A 12236-nucleotide genomic window follows, 5' to 3' on the forward strand; every position below is an offset into this window, starting at 1 on the left:
TGGGGATGTAGGCAGCTTTGGTATTACCCAGAGGCAAGGCGGGATGGGATATGGAAGGATATGTGCAGGGGAGGGCAGGATCCGACCCGATGTTGAGATCACCTTCAAGGCCAAGGTGGTCCGGAGGTAGGATGGTCAAGGAGGGGGCTGGGTCAATAGTTGGGTGCAACAAAGGGAAGCCTGGGCTGGGTCAGGAACCCGGAGAAGGGGACAGATACAAATAGCATGTAGGGACCTAGCCGGTTCGGCTCAGTGGATGGCGTGTAGGCCTGTGGACCGATGGGTCCCAGGTTGGATCCCAGTCAAGGGCACATGCCCAGGTGGCAGGCTCCATCCCCAGTAGGGGGCATGCAGGAGGCAGCTGATCAATGATTCTCTCTCACTGACGTTTCTCCCTCCCTCTCCCTTCTTCTCTGAAATCAATAAAAAAATGTATTAAAAATAATAGTTTGGTTAGCAACTGACAGAGAGGGAACCTGGAAGGCCTGAGCGATGCTGCACACAGGTGCTTATGGGATTCCAAGGATGGAGGAATCTTGTTCATTTTTTTAAAAAAATAGATTTTTATTGATTTCAGAGATGAAGGGAGAGACAGAAACATCAACGATGAGAAGCACTGACTGCCTCTTGCATGCCCCAGTTGGGGATCCAGCCCACAACCTGGGCATGTGCCCTGACAGGGAATAGAACCGTGACCTCCTAGTTCATAGGTCGACGCTCACCCACTGAGCCACAAGGGCCCGGCGAATCTTGTTCATTTCTATCCTAACTAGCTCTCCTGGTCTGAGAGTAATTTGGAAGACCCAGACTCAATTAGTATTTTTCTGAGGAGGCCAAAGTTGTCTTTGGCTGGCCCCACCCTGTTTTTCCAATCAGACCCAGGAACCTGGGCCTTGCCCTGCTTCCGGAGTCTTCCCCAATAATAAAGCAAGCACAAGTCTTCCTTTTACCTTTATATTGAGTTAAAAAATAAAATAAAGAACATTATGGATGTGGGGGTGGGGGGGAGGGACAAGGCTTCCCTCTCTAATTGACAGCAGGGGCTGATGGGAACCAGAAGCTCCAGGGAATTAAAAAATAAAATAAAATATGTATTTATACATTTATATATATCATGTTAGGCGTGTGAGTCCCAGAGAAGCAGGAAGCGGCGGCAGGAAGCAACTAAGCACACAGAAACATGCGTGTGTGTCTCACACACTCAAGCAGTGCGATTCCTCTGACTGTGGCGGCAGCAATCCCCACCTATCCAACCCACCCACAAATTAAAAAAAAAAAAAAAAAAAAAGGAACCCTTCCCCTTTAAGAAGAGGACCACCCAGTCATTTTTGCCCTTGTGACAGGAAGAAGAAAAAACCCAGGCTCACCGCGTTCTCCTCCCAGCAAAGGCGGCACATGCTCTTTTTAATACTGAGTCTGGAGCCCCACGTTCCTGCCCCTCGCGAATACTGCAGACAGCTCGGTACCCAGAGGGTAGTTAGGATGGAAGACAGCCACCGTCCTTGGGTCCCTTTAAGACAGCCCGTGGGCAGGGGGTTTTGGTGAGCCTGGCAAAAATTCTGGTGAGACTGGGTGCCAGGTGGGGCCTAAGGACCCAGGGTCTGTGATGTAAGCCTCCTGCCCATCCTATATCATAAAGAGCTAATATGCTAATTAGGCTGGACGGCAGGACGACCTTCTGGACGACCAGTGGGCGGGGCCGTGGGGCCATGAGGCAGCCAGGGCCAAGCCCCTTGCACAAATTTCATGCATGGGGCCTCTCGTTGGAAATAACTGACCTCCAGGGATTTTTTATTTTTACTTAAAGGGGAGGCTTTACTATACACCCCCTTCCACTGCGAGAAAAGGGTCCCCGTCCCTAGCTACCCTCCCACCCCCAAAACACACACACACACATGCACACACACACACACATGCACACACACACACACACACACGCACATACACACACACACCTACTAAGGCACAGCCAGCCTGGGCACATGCTTTGGCAATGAGGCCCCTCAGGGGGCCGGGGTCTGACCAGCTGCTACGTGGGGTGTGGGGTGTGGAGCTCAGCACCTTTGGAGTTGGGGTGGCAGTGGGGGGGATGACCAAGAAGTCCCAGGGCTCCCAAGGGAAGCGGAAGAAGCGAAGTGGGAAGAAGTGGTACAGAAAACAAGGCAGGCAAGAAAGCAAATAGGGCGGATCGCCAGGAAAGAACAGACCGGGGAGGAAAGGAGAGAGTGAGGGAGGAGAGAAAGGCCACACAGGGTGTGGGCAGCCGAAGACGCAGGAAGGGAAGGGGACAGAGCACGGGACGGGGGAGAGCAGGTGACAGGCACGGGAGAGGAGACCCAGGGGGAGGACTTTGGAGGAGATCAGAACCCGGTAGAGACACCCTGGGAGAGAAGAGGGCGTCGGGAGCTCCCGGACAGCGCCTCAGACCCTGACAAAGACCAGGCGGGCAGAGTGCACCAGGTCGGCCACGTAGGCCAGCAGGTTGATGGCCGTCAGAATGGCCACGGCCAGACGGCGGTCCCAGTAGCACACGTAGTGGACGTGGGTGTTCCCGCAGTTGGAATCCCTCCTGCGCTCGGGGTTGCCGCCATACTTCTCATCGAACTGGTAGAGAGGCCAGAGGACCATGGCCGAGGCGTAGAAGAGGACGGAGAGCAGGGCCAGGCCGGACAGGAAGGTGGGGAAGGGGATGGGCAGCGCGTTGGTGCAGTCGAACAGGTTCAGGAGGATGGCCACGGCGGCCAGGATGAAGCAGATGGCGTAGACCGCCACGCACCACTCCAACGCCGGCTTGTTCTTGTACAGGTGGGGTTCGCTGATGAAGGCGAAGATGATGCAGGCCACGAAGGTCTCCACCACCTTGAGCAGGCCTGGCACGGTGGCCATGTAGCCCGTGATCTCGCCGGGCCGGGCCCGGGTCCAGGCCACCTCGGTGGCATAAGCCACACACGCGATGCAGGAGAAGGCGGTGGCGGCGATGGCGTGGTCCCTGGAGCGGCCTTGACCCATGAACTGGACGTAGGTGGCAGGGTAGATGATGGAGGCCGAGAGGCAGAAGAGGGCGGCGTAGCAGGCGTAGGTGATGGGGAAGTTGCGCCAGGACAGCGGGAAGCGAGCCTGGAGCCCTCCCAGCTCCACCACGATGATGATGAAGGTCATGGCGAAGCAAAAGCACCAGGCGAACATGCACCAGTTACCCGAGAACCCTACCCACGCGTCCACGCTGGCTACCAGAGAGAAGGCCACGCAGGTGGAAAGCAGCTGGAGCAGGCGGAGCAGGCCCAGGGGCTGGGTCAGCGCCCGAGGGGACCCCAGGATGGTCGGGGAGCCCGAGGAGGACGTGGTCGTGATGGTCGTGCGGGTCACTGTCACCGGCATGGCTGCGAGGAGGAGAACGAAGGTGCCCTAAGAAGGTGCCAGCCACGAGAATTCAGGCCCCTAGCCTTTGCCTGCCCCAGGGGGACAAAGGAACCCGGACTGTAGCTGGGGGTGGGGGGGGATCCCCAATGCAGGCCTTTCAGTTTTCTTTTTTTTTTATATTTTATTGATTTTTTACAGAGAAGAAGGGAGAGGGATAGAGAGTTAGAAACATCGATGAGAGAAACATTGATCAGCTGCCTCCTGCACACTCCCCACTGGGGATGTGCCCGCCACCAAGGTACATGCCCTTGACTGGAATCGAACCTGGGACCCTTGAGTCCGCGGGCCGACGCTCTTTCCACTGAGCCAAACCCGTTAGGATGCAGGCCTTTCAGTTTTCAACCTGGGACAGTCCCAGGACCCACCAGGATGAGCTGGTCAACCTGGTGGCAGCCTCCTCCTGTCCTCTGGCCTCAGGTGTCCCACCTCTCACGTCAGAGCCCAGGAGTCTAGGCCCCTATTTCTCTCCTTGTCAAGACACTCCTTGCCTCTCCCTGTGACCCACCTCCTGTGAAAGCACAGAGCTCTGGGGGGTGGAGGGAAGGTAGGAGAAGGTAAAGGGTGGATAAATGGTGACGGAAGGAAATGACGTGGGGCGGGGATGAACACACACACAACACAATCTATATATATATATAAAAGCCTAAGTGACCATTCCCACCAGTCGACTGAAAGACAGGTCGACCGGTCGCTATGATATGCACTGACCATCAGGGGGCAGACGTTCAATGCAGGAGCTGCCCCCTGGTGGTCAGTGTGCTCCCACAGCCAACCTCCCACAGTCCCTCACCTCTGGCGGGCAGGCCTCTATCGGCCCCTATCGGGACTGGGCAAGGGACCCCACCTGTGCACGAATTTGTGCACTGGGCCTCTAGTATACAGATAATGTATTATTGTACTCCTGAAACCTATAAATTTATCAACCAATGTCACCCAATAAATTCAATAAATAAATTTAAAAATCCACAGAGCTTTCTTTTCTTTTTTTCTAATTTACTGATTTGAGAGAGAGAAAAGAAGGGAAAGAGAAACCAATTTGTTGTTCCACTTACTTACGCATTCATTGGTTCTTGTATGTGTCCTGACTGGGGATCAAACCAGCAACCTTGGTCTATCAGGGGCGGTCTAACTAACCACAGAGTTTTCTGTGTGGCTCAGTGGTTGAGCGTTGACCCGTGATCTAAGAGGTCATGGTTTGATTTCCGGTCAGGACACATGACTGGATTGCAGGCTGGATCCCCAGTAGGAGGCATGTAGGAGGCAGCGATGGATACATTTTTCTCTCATTATTGATGTTTCTATCTCTCCCTCTCTCTTCTTCTCTCTGAAGTCAATTTAAAAAAATAAAAAAATATCTTTTTTTAAAAAAAGTATGCTCTTTCTCTCTGGGGAGTACTGTGCTCTCCATATTAAAAAAAGAAGAAACCCTAGGTGGTGTGGCTCAGTGCATAGAGCGTCAGCCTGTGGACTGAAGGGCCCTGGATTTGATTCCGGTCAAGGGCACATGCCCAGGTTGTGAGCTCGATCCCCAGTGGGGGTCGTGCAGGAGGCAGCCAATCAAGGATTCTCTCTCATCATTGATGTTTCTAGTTCTCTCTCCGTCTCCCTTCCTCTCTGAAATCAATAAAAATATTTTTTTTTAAAGAAAGACTGGGCTCTAAAGCAACCCCTCCCGTGCCTCCCCACCACCGCTGTCAGAACAAGAGGCTGGGTCCTTATGACCTCTTAACAGTCCATCTCTCTCTCAACTTCCCCTCTTTGGGGTGCCCTGGGTTCTGCACCCCAGCCTCTGTGCCCAACTTCCTCTTTACCTAAGGGAGCCTAAATATTTCTGGCCTCCAAACATTCGGGAGTCCGACCTCCCCAGTTCTGCATCCTCAGGGACCCACATCTAATCACATCTCGCCTCTGGGTAGCGCCCCCCTCTTTCCTCACCCCCACCTCAGAGACCAGGAGTCTCAGGAGAGCTTCGACCCAAAGGAAGTGGAGCTTCCTCTTGCCTGTCCCCCTCCCCCACATGGAACCCAACTCCCTCAGAACCCCAGCCAGCTAGTTCCCCTCCTTCGTGGAAATTCAGCTCCCAGCCCAGCTAGCCCGTGTGGCTCAGTGGTTAAGGGTGGCCCATGAACCAAGAGGTCAACAGTTCGATTCCCAGTCCGGACACATAGCCGTATTTCGGGCTTGATCCCCAGTAGGGGGCGCACAGGAGGCAGCTGATAGACGTTTCTCTCTATCCCTCTCCCTTCCTCTCTCTCTCTAATAAAACTGTGTGTGTGTGTTTTTTTTTAAAGAAATTCATCTCGCCGAAACCGGTTTGGCTCAGTGGATAGAGCATCAGCCTGCGGACTCAAGGGTCCCGGGTTCAATTCCGGTCAAGGGCATGTACCTTGGTTGCGGGCACATCCCCAGTGGGAGGTGTGCAGGAGGCAGCTGATCGATGTTTCTCTCTCATCGATGTTTCTAGCTCTCTATCCCTCTCCCTTCCTCTCTGTAAAATATCAATAAAATATATTTAAAAAAAAAAAAAAAAAAAAGAAATTCATCTCGCCGAAACCGGTTTGGCTCAGTGGATAGAGCATCAGCCTGCGGACTCAAGGGTCCCGGGTTCGATTCCGGTCAAGGGCATGTACCTTGGTTGCGGGCACATCCCCAGTGGGAGGTGTGCAGGAGGCAGCTGATCGATGTTTCTAGCTCTCTATCCCTCTCCCTTCCTCTTTGTAAAATATCAATAAAACATTTAAAAAAAAAAAATTCATCTCCCAGATTCTAAACTGTCCAGTGGCCCGGCCCTTCCACTGAAATCTCCAGGCCTCCGTGTTATGTAGCTTCAGACCTCGGAGTTCTGAGCTCCCTGCAGCCAGCACACCAGCCAGCCACCTGCGCTGGGACACCGGCTTCCTCCCACGCCCTTCAGGTCCTCCCTCAGGGCCTACAAAGGCTCCAGTCTCAGCTGCCACTCCTAGAAGCTTAGAAGGCCTCTCTCAGCCTCAGGGAAATAAACTTCCCCTTCTCGCATCAGAGCCAGCGTAGCAGGCTCTACCCACCTCGGCGCCCCATCCCTGCACAGCAGCTCCCCCAATTTCCCGCCCCCCCCCCGCCCCCTGGACTCAGGAGCCCAGTCCACGCACACGCCTTCCTCAGATACACAGGTGTGGGGCCCCACTTCTTGGAGAGCAAGCTCCCAGGTACATTTCTCAGGATCTAGAAGTCAGAGAGACACCCCGCCCCCAGCCCCTCCTCTTTCAGATCCGGGAGCCCAGGCCCCAGCCCCTCCTCCCTCAGACCCAGGAGTCCAGGTCCCCAGCCCTCCTCCCTCAGACCCAGGAGTCCAGGCCCCCAGCCCCTCCTCCCTCAGACCCAGGAGTCCAGGCCCCCAGTCCCTCCTCCTTCAGACCCAGGAGTCCAGGCCCCCAGCCCCTCCTCCCTCAGACCCAGGAGTCCAGGCCCCCAGCCCCTCCTCCCTCAGACCCAGGAGTCCAGGCCCCCAGCCTCCTCCTCCCTCAGACCCGGGAGTCCAGGCCCCCAGCCCCCTTACCCGCGGTCTTAGCTGAGGACCCCGACGGAGAAAGATCTGGCTGCCGAGGCGGCTGAAGTCAGACACCTGGAAAAGGTTAGTCAGAGCATGAGAGGGAGAGAGAGGACGTCAGCGTGCAGCTCAGCCCAGCTCCGCCCTCGGAGACCCAGGCGACAGCCCGGCCCGGGCCAGAAGGCTCCCCCTCCCACCCCCCCGCCCCTAGGACACTCAGCAGCAGCTCCGGCCACACCTCCGGGCCGAGGCAGCCCCACCTCCCCCCACCCCCCCACGTCCCCCCACCGCGGGGGTGGAAACCCAGGCCACTGGGCGAAAGTGCGCGCTCCGCGGGGCGTGGGTGTGTGTGGTCACCGCCCCGCCCCGTCGGGGGCGGGCCCTGGGCGGAGGCTGCCGGGCGGCCAGCCGGTCTGAGCCGCGTCTCCGGCCTTATAAGGACTCAAGGCAGCCTGGCCACCAGGAATGCGGCTGGGACCCCCGCCCCGCGCCGGTCTCCGGGGTGACCCGCCCCGCTCATCGGTTTGGGGGGGGGGGGGCAGGAAGGAAGGGGGATATGGGGCGGAGAACCTGGACTCCAGGTCCCAGTTCGAAGGGGCTGGGACCCACATTTCTGGGACGTTCACCGTGGGAGTTCTGGGTCCTTCTGAGGATGGGCGGGGCGCCTGGTCCCCCAGGAGGGCCTCTAAGAGAGGGGTGACCGGGAACCCGGGCCCGGGGATTTGCCTGGCGGAGACCCCCGCTCCAGGCCTGGAGCTGCGCGCCCCGCTTTGGAATGGAGAGCTGAGATAAGTAGTCACACCTCCAACCTCCTCCGGGAAAGAAGGTGTCCCCGGGCCACCTGGGAGGTGCCTCCCCCCGCCCCTCCCTCCAGGGCCCTTTAAGAGGAAGTCGGGGCCGCCCCGGAGGAAGGGGACGGGCCTCCACGCCCCAGATGGCGCGTGGAGAGCGGCCACCGCCTGGGTCGCCGAGACGGAGCTCGGGAAGGCGTGGACGGACACGGGAGGGAGAGGAATACCCCTTCGGACTCCCCCGGCCGCACCCCGCCCTCTCCCGCCGCCAGGCCGAGCGCCACTCCCCGTCACTCTGCAGACGGAGGATGGCGCCCGAACCCCAGCATGTGCTCTCCACACCCAGGGCTCTGGCCACAGCCTGGTTCTCCCTCGGCCTCCGGGCGCGGGCTGCCCGGCCCCGTCCGCGCGCTGGGAGCACCCGTGCTGGACCTCAGCACGGCCTCTCCAGTCCCAGGTTCCGATTCTGTGCCCAGGACGGGGAGGTCAGACATCCTCACCCCCAGCCACACGCTTTCCCAAACTCAGGACTCCCGCTCCGAGCTCCTCCCCTCCCGAGGACCTCCCCGTACCGGGTTCCAGCCCCGTCAAACCGGATCCCAGGAGTCCCAGCCCCCTGAGCCCTCAGATTCAGGAGTCCCAGCCCCCTGAGCCCTCAGATTCAGGAGTCCCAGCCCCCTGAGCCCTCAGATCCAGGAGTCAAGGCCCCCAGCCCCTCCTCTCTCAGACATAGGAGTCCAGGTCCCCAGACTCCACCCTCAGACCCAGGAATCCAGGTGCCCAGCCTCCTTCCTCAGACCCGGGAGTCCAGGTCCCCAGCCTCCTCCCTCAGACCCGGGAGTCCAGGTCCCCAGCCTCCTCCCTCAGACCCAGGAGCCCAGGTCCCCAGCCCCCTCCACCCTCAGACCCAGGAGTCCAGGTCCCCAGCCCACTCCTCCCTCAGACCCAGGAGTCCAGGCCCCCAGCCTCCTCCCTCAGACCAAGGGGTCCAGGTCCCCGTTCCCCCCTCTTCCTTCAGACCCAGGAGTTCAGGTCCCCAGCCTCCTCCCTCCCCAGCTCTCTCCTCTCCAGAACCCGAGTCTGGCTCAGCCCCAGTCTTTCTAGGGACTCAGACACCCTGAGTCCCAGCCCATGTCTCCTTCGCACCCAAGAATCCTGGACCGCAGCCTCACCTCACAGGTTTACGGCGGCGGCGGAGTGGAAGCCAAGGCGACAGCTGCAGCCTAGAAGGGGCTGCGGACTGGGTGGGGATGGCGGGTGGGTGGGGAGCCAGCGCGGGCGGAGCCGAGGGAGGGCGGGGTCGGCGCGCGGGGCCCCGGTGCAGAACGGGACTCCCCTAAGCCAGGGCTACCCCAGCCCCGCCCCGGGGCGGGGCCAACGCAAGACCCAGTCCCCGGAGAAATAATTGAACCTCTGCTCACCCTCGCCGCCGGAGGAGGGGGGTGGGGGGGGAATGGAAGGCTGAGGTCACTGTCGCCATGGTGACAAAACAGGAAGACACAACAGCTGGCGGAGTGGGGGCTCCTGGGGGCTGCCCTCCCGGATCCAGTCTCAGCGCAGTCTCCAGGGGGAGGCCCGGGAAGGCCGTTGCTATGGCAACCCGCCTGTTTAGGATTTGTTTAGCACCGAGACCCTCAGCCCAGGTCCCCACCCGAGTCTCACCTCACTCCCTTCTCCCTCTGCCTCCCTGCCCACTCCCTCCCCGCCCGCGCCAGCCCAGCCTCCCGGGATGGATGAAATCTTGGGCATCTGGGTCGCACGGCGCGGGGATGGCCACCGGGCCTCCGGTTAATGGGATCTGTGGGCTGGGGTCTCTGTCTCCTGGGGCCTCGAAGGAGGAAAGCGGTGCCGGTCCCTAGGCTTCAGGAAGTTTCTGGGCTGAGGTCCCCAACGCCTGGGACCCCAAAAGAACAGGGATGGGATGTCTATACTTCAGGATCCGAGGGTCCCCGAATGGTGATTTACGCTGGGGCTCGCGGTGCAAGGACCGGGGGGGAGGGCTGGACCCCTGGGTCCCAGGTGGCACCGTCAGTGGAGTGGGGGAGGGGTGATGGCAGCCAAATCCCGGGACCTAGGGCGGTGGGAGTTGGGGGCACCGCCTCGCCTCCCGGGCTCCACGAGACGCCCAGGCTGGGGACCCAGCTTCTTGGCTCGGAAGAGCAGCCGGAGCTCAGACGCCTGGCTTTCCCGGGCCGATGCGGCTCTCAGTCCTCCCGGGTCTGGAAGGCAGAGCTATTTTTGGCCCATATTCCAGCTTCCGGGAGAGAGGGGGGGCCCGCGAGCGGACAGAGCACCGGGGCTGGGGGCGCCGGATGCCAGGTCCCTGCAGGAGGGGAGGGGCCCCAGGGACCGGCCGCGGGTCCCGGGGCGGGCGGGGCTGCGGGTCCTTATCCAGGGGGGCAGCTCTGGGGCTCTGACCCGGGTGGACCGAGCCGAGAAGCCCTGGGAGCTGCCGGTCCGGCGGCCGGGCCCGGGGTCGGGCGGGGCGGGGCGGGGCGGGGACCGGGCCGCCGGGGTCCCTCCCAGCGGGCCGCGCACTCACCGCGCTCTGCAGTCCCCGGCGCGGCCTGGCTCCCGGCAGCCGCGGGCGGGGCCTCGTGGCGGCTGCGGATGCTCCGCGGCGCTGGGCTGACAGACGCTGACCCGGCTGCGGCCGCTGGGCGCCTTCCAGGCCGGGGGCGGCGGAGGCTTGGAGGCCGAGCCCCGCAGAGAGAGCGGCGGGAGTGGCGGAGGGAGGGGTCGGTGGGGTCCGGGAGCTCTGTCCACCCGGCTGCGTGCCCTACGGAGATGGGTGGGGCTGGGGGGGGGGCGCTAGACGCTGCAAGCTCTGCAGAAATGGGGGGTAGGAGAGAGGGGAGTGGGATTGGAGCCTGTATGCCCAGTATTTTTTTTTTAATATTTTTATTGATTTCAGAGAGGGAGAGAGAAAGATCAATGATGAGAGAGAATCATGGATCGGCTGCCTCCTGCACGCCCCACACTGGGGATTGAACCCGCAACCCGGGCATGAGCCCTGACCGGGAATTGAACCGTGACCTCCTGGTTCAAAGGTGGATGCTCAACCACGGAGCCACACCCGCCGGGCTATATGCCTAGTTTTGTGCCCCTGCAAAGGGGTAGGCACAACCCTAGCCGGTCTGGCTCAGTGGATAGAGCGTCAGCCTGCGGACTGAAAGGTCCCGGGTTCGATTCCGGTCAGGGGCATGTACCTTGGTTGTGGGCACATCCCCAGTGGGGGGTGTGCAGGAGGCAGCTGATCGATGTTTCTTTCTCATTGATGTTTCTGATTCTCTATTCCTTTCTGTAAAAATCAATAAAATATATTTAAGAAAGAAGGGGGGGGGGTGGTAGGCACAGACCCTCTCTGTCATCCCGCGCCCTGCCATGGGAAGGGGTCTCCCTGAACCCCACATCAGGACACACAGGAGTCAGGGCGTGGAGTCAGTTCGAGGTTCTCCGGGCACATCCCCAAATCCTAGTCACACCCCTCGTTGGCCCCCAGAGTAGCAGCATCTCCCCCGCCCCTCCTTCCTGCCCCTCTTTGCCTCACCCCATGGTGGCATTCCTGAGATACCCCAAAAAGTGCAGGGGCGGTCCCCACTCCCACACCTCACGATCCTGTGTGTTCACCGTTAGGCATGAACCCACAACCGCAGGGTTCAGGGCGGCAGGAACCAACAGGAAGCAAACATTGACAGAGTGAGTCATGGGGTGTGACCTTGAGAGAAGTGAAACCTCAGGGTGCCAGGGCCGGGTAATGTGGCAGCGGGGCTGGGCCCTGGCCCCTGGCCCCGAGCGTCTGTCTGTCTGTCTGTTTGTCTGTCCCCAGAGGACAACACCCAGCCCCAGTGCTGTGGTCTGCAGCCTGGCACGGACCCCAGCCTCACACAGGCCCAGCCTCTGTTCCCTGAGGCTGACTGCTTGGGGTGATGGGGTACATGGCCCGCCCACCGGCTTCCTCATAAACCACTGATCAGGAGCAATCCTGGGCGGATTAGCATGAGGTGAATGGGGCCTTTGAGGGCAGGCCCAGTTGCTGCTGTTGGCAGGAGGGTGCAAGGTAGGAAAGCAAAAGAGGTCCAATTATTCCAGGGAGCAAAAGCTCACTGCTCACCCCTGTAATCGCCGGTGACCAGGGGTTTCCCTCAGAAACCATCCCTGGGGGGTCAGGGGGAGACTCAGCACTGCTTGCTGCTGAGGTGGGCTAGCCTTTATCAGTGACCTAACTTGGGTCCATAACTGTTCCTGCCCTGGCTGGTGTGGCTCAGTGGATAGAGCGTGGGCCTGTGGACCAAAGGGTCCCGGGTTCGATTCCAGCCAAGGACACGTACCTCCGGTGTAAGCTTCTCCCCGCCCCCCAGGCCCTGGTTTGGGCATGTGCAGGAGGCAGCCAGTCGATGTGTTTTACATCATGTTTCTCTCTGTCTTTCCCTCTCTTTAACACTCTCCCTAAAAATAATGGTGTGGGCGAAAGGGGCCACATGCTGACCTGTCCAGCT

At 59.8% G+C, this 12236-nt stretch overlaps 1 protein-coding gene across 3 annotated transcripts; it reads right to left on the bottom strand.

Annotated features, from left to right (window-relative positions):
• Positions 1-951: 951 nt before the first annotated feature.
• MYADM (myeloid associated differentiation marker) lies at positions 952-10499 on the bottom strand. Of its 3 annotated transcripts, none has more exons than XM_080645053.1 (3): positions 10280-10499; positions 6956-7021; positions 952-3380 (listed from the first exon to the last, which is right to left on the bottom strand). In XM_080645053.1, the coding sequence occupies exon 3, from the start codon at positions 3376-3378 to the stop codon at positions 2422-2424; it is 957 nt and encodes a 318-aa protein (XP_080501179.1). In that variant the 5' UTR covers positions 3379-3380; positions 6956-7021; positions 10280-10499; the 3' UTR covers positions 952-2421. The 3 variants fall into 3 exon arrangements, with proteins under 3 accessions (XP_080501179.1, XP_080501181.1, XP_080501180.1); XM_080645055.1 differs by lacking the exon at positions 10280-10499 and adding an exon at positions 8910-9337; XM_080645054.1 differs by lacking the exon at positions 10280-10499 and having other exon boundaries at positions 6956-7072.
• Between the last annotated feature and the right edge of the window lie 1737 nt (positions 10500-12236).

This window comes from Plecotus auritus, assembly GCF_963455305.1.
Source record: "Plecotus auritus genome assembly, chromosome: 10".
NCBI lineage: Eukaryota > Metazoa > Chordata > Mammalia > Chiroptera > Vespertilionidae > Plecotus > Plecotus auritus.

Bases quoted from the DNA above. Each gene is read 5' to 3' on its own strand.
- MYADM (XM_080645053.1), bottom strand. From the start codon at position 3,378: ATGCCGGTGACAGTGACCCGCACGACCATCACGACCACGTCCTCCTCG.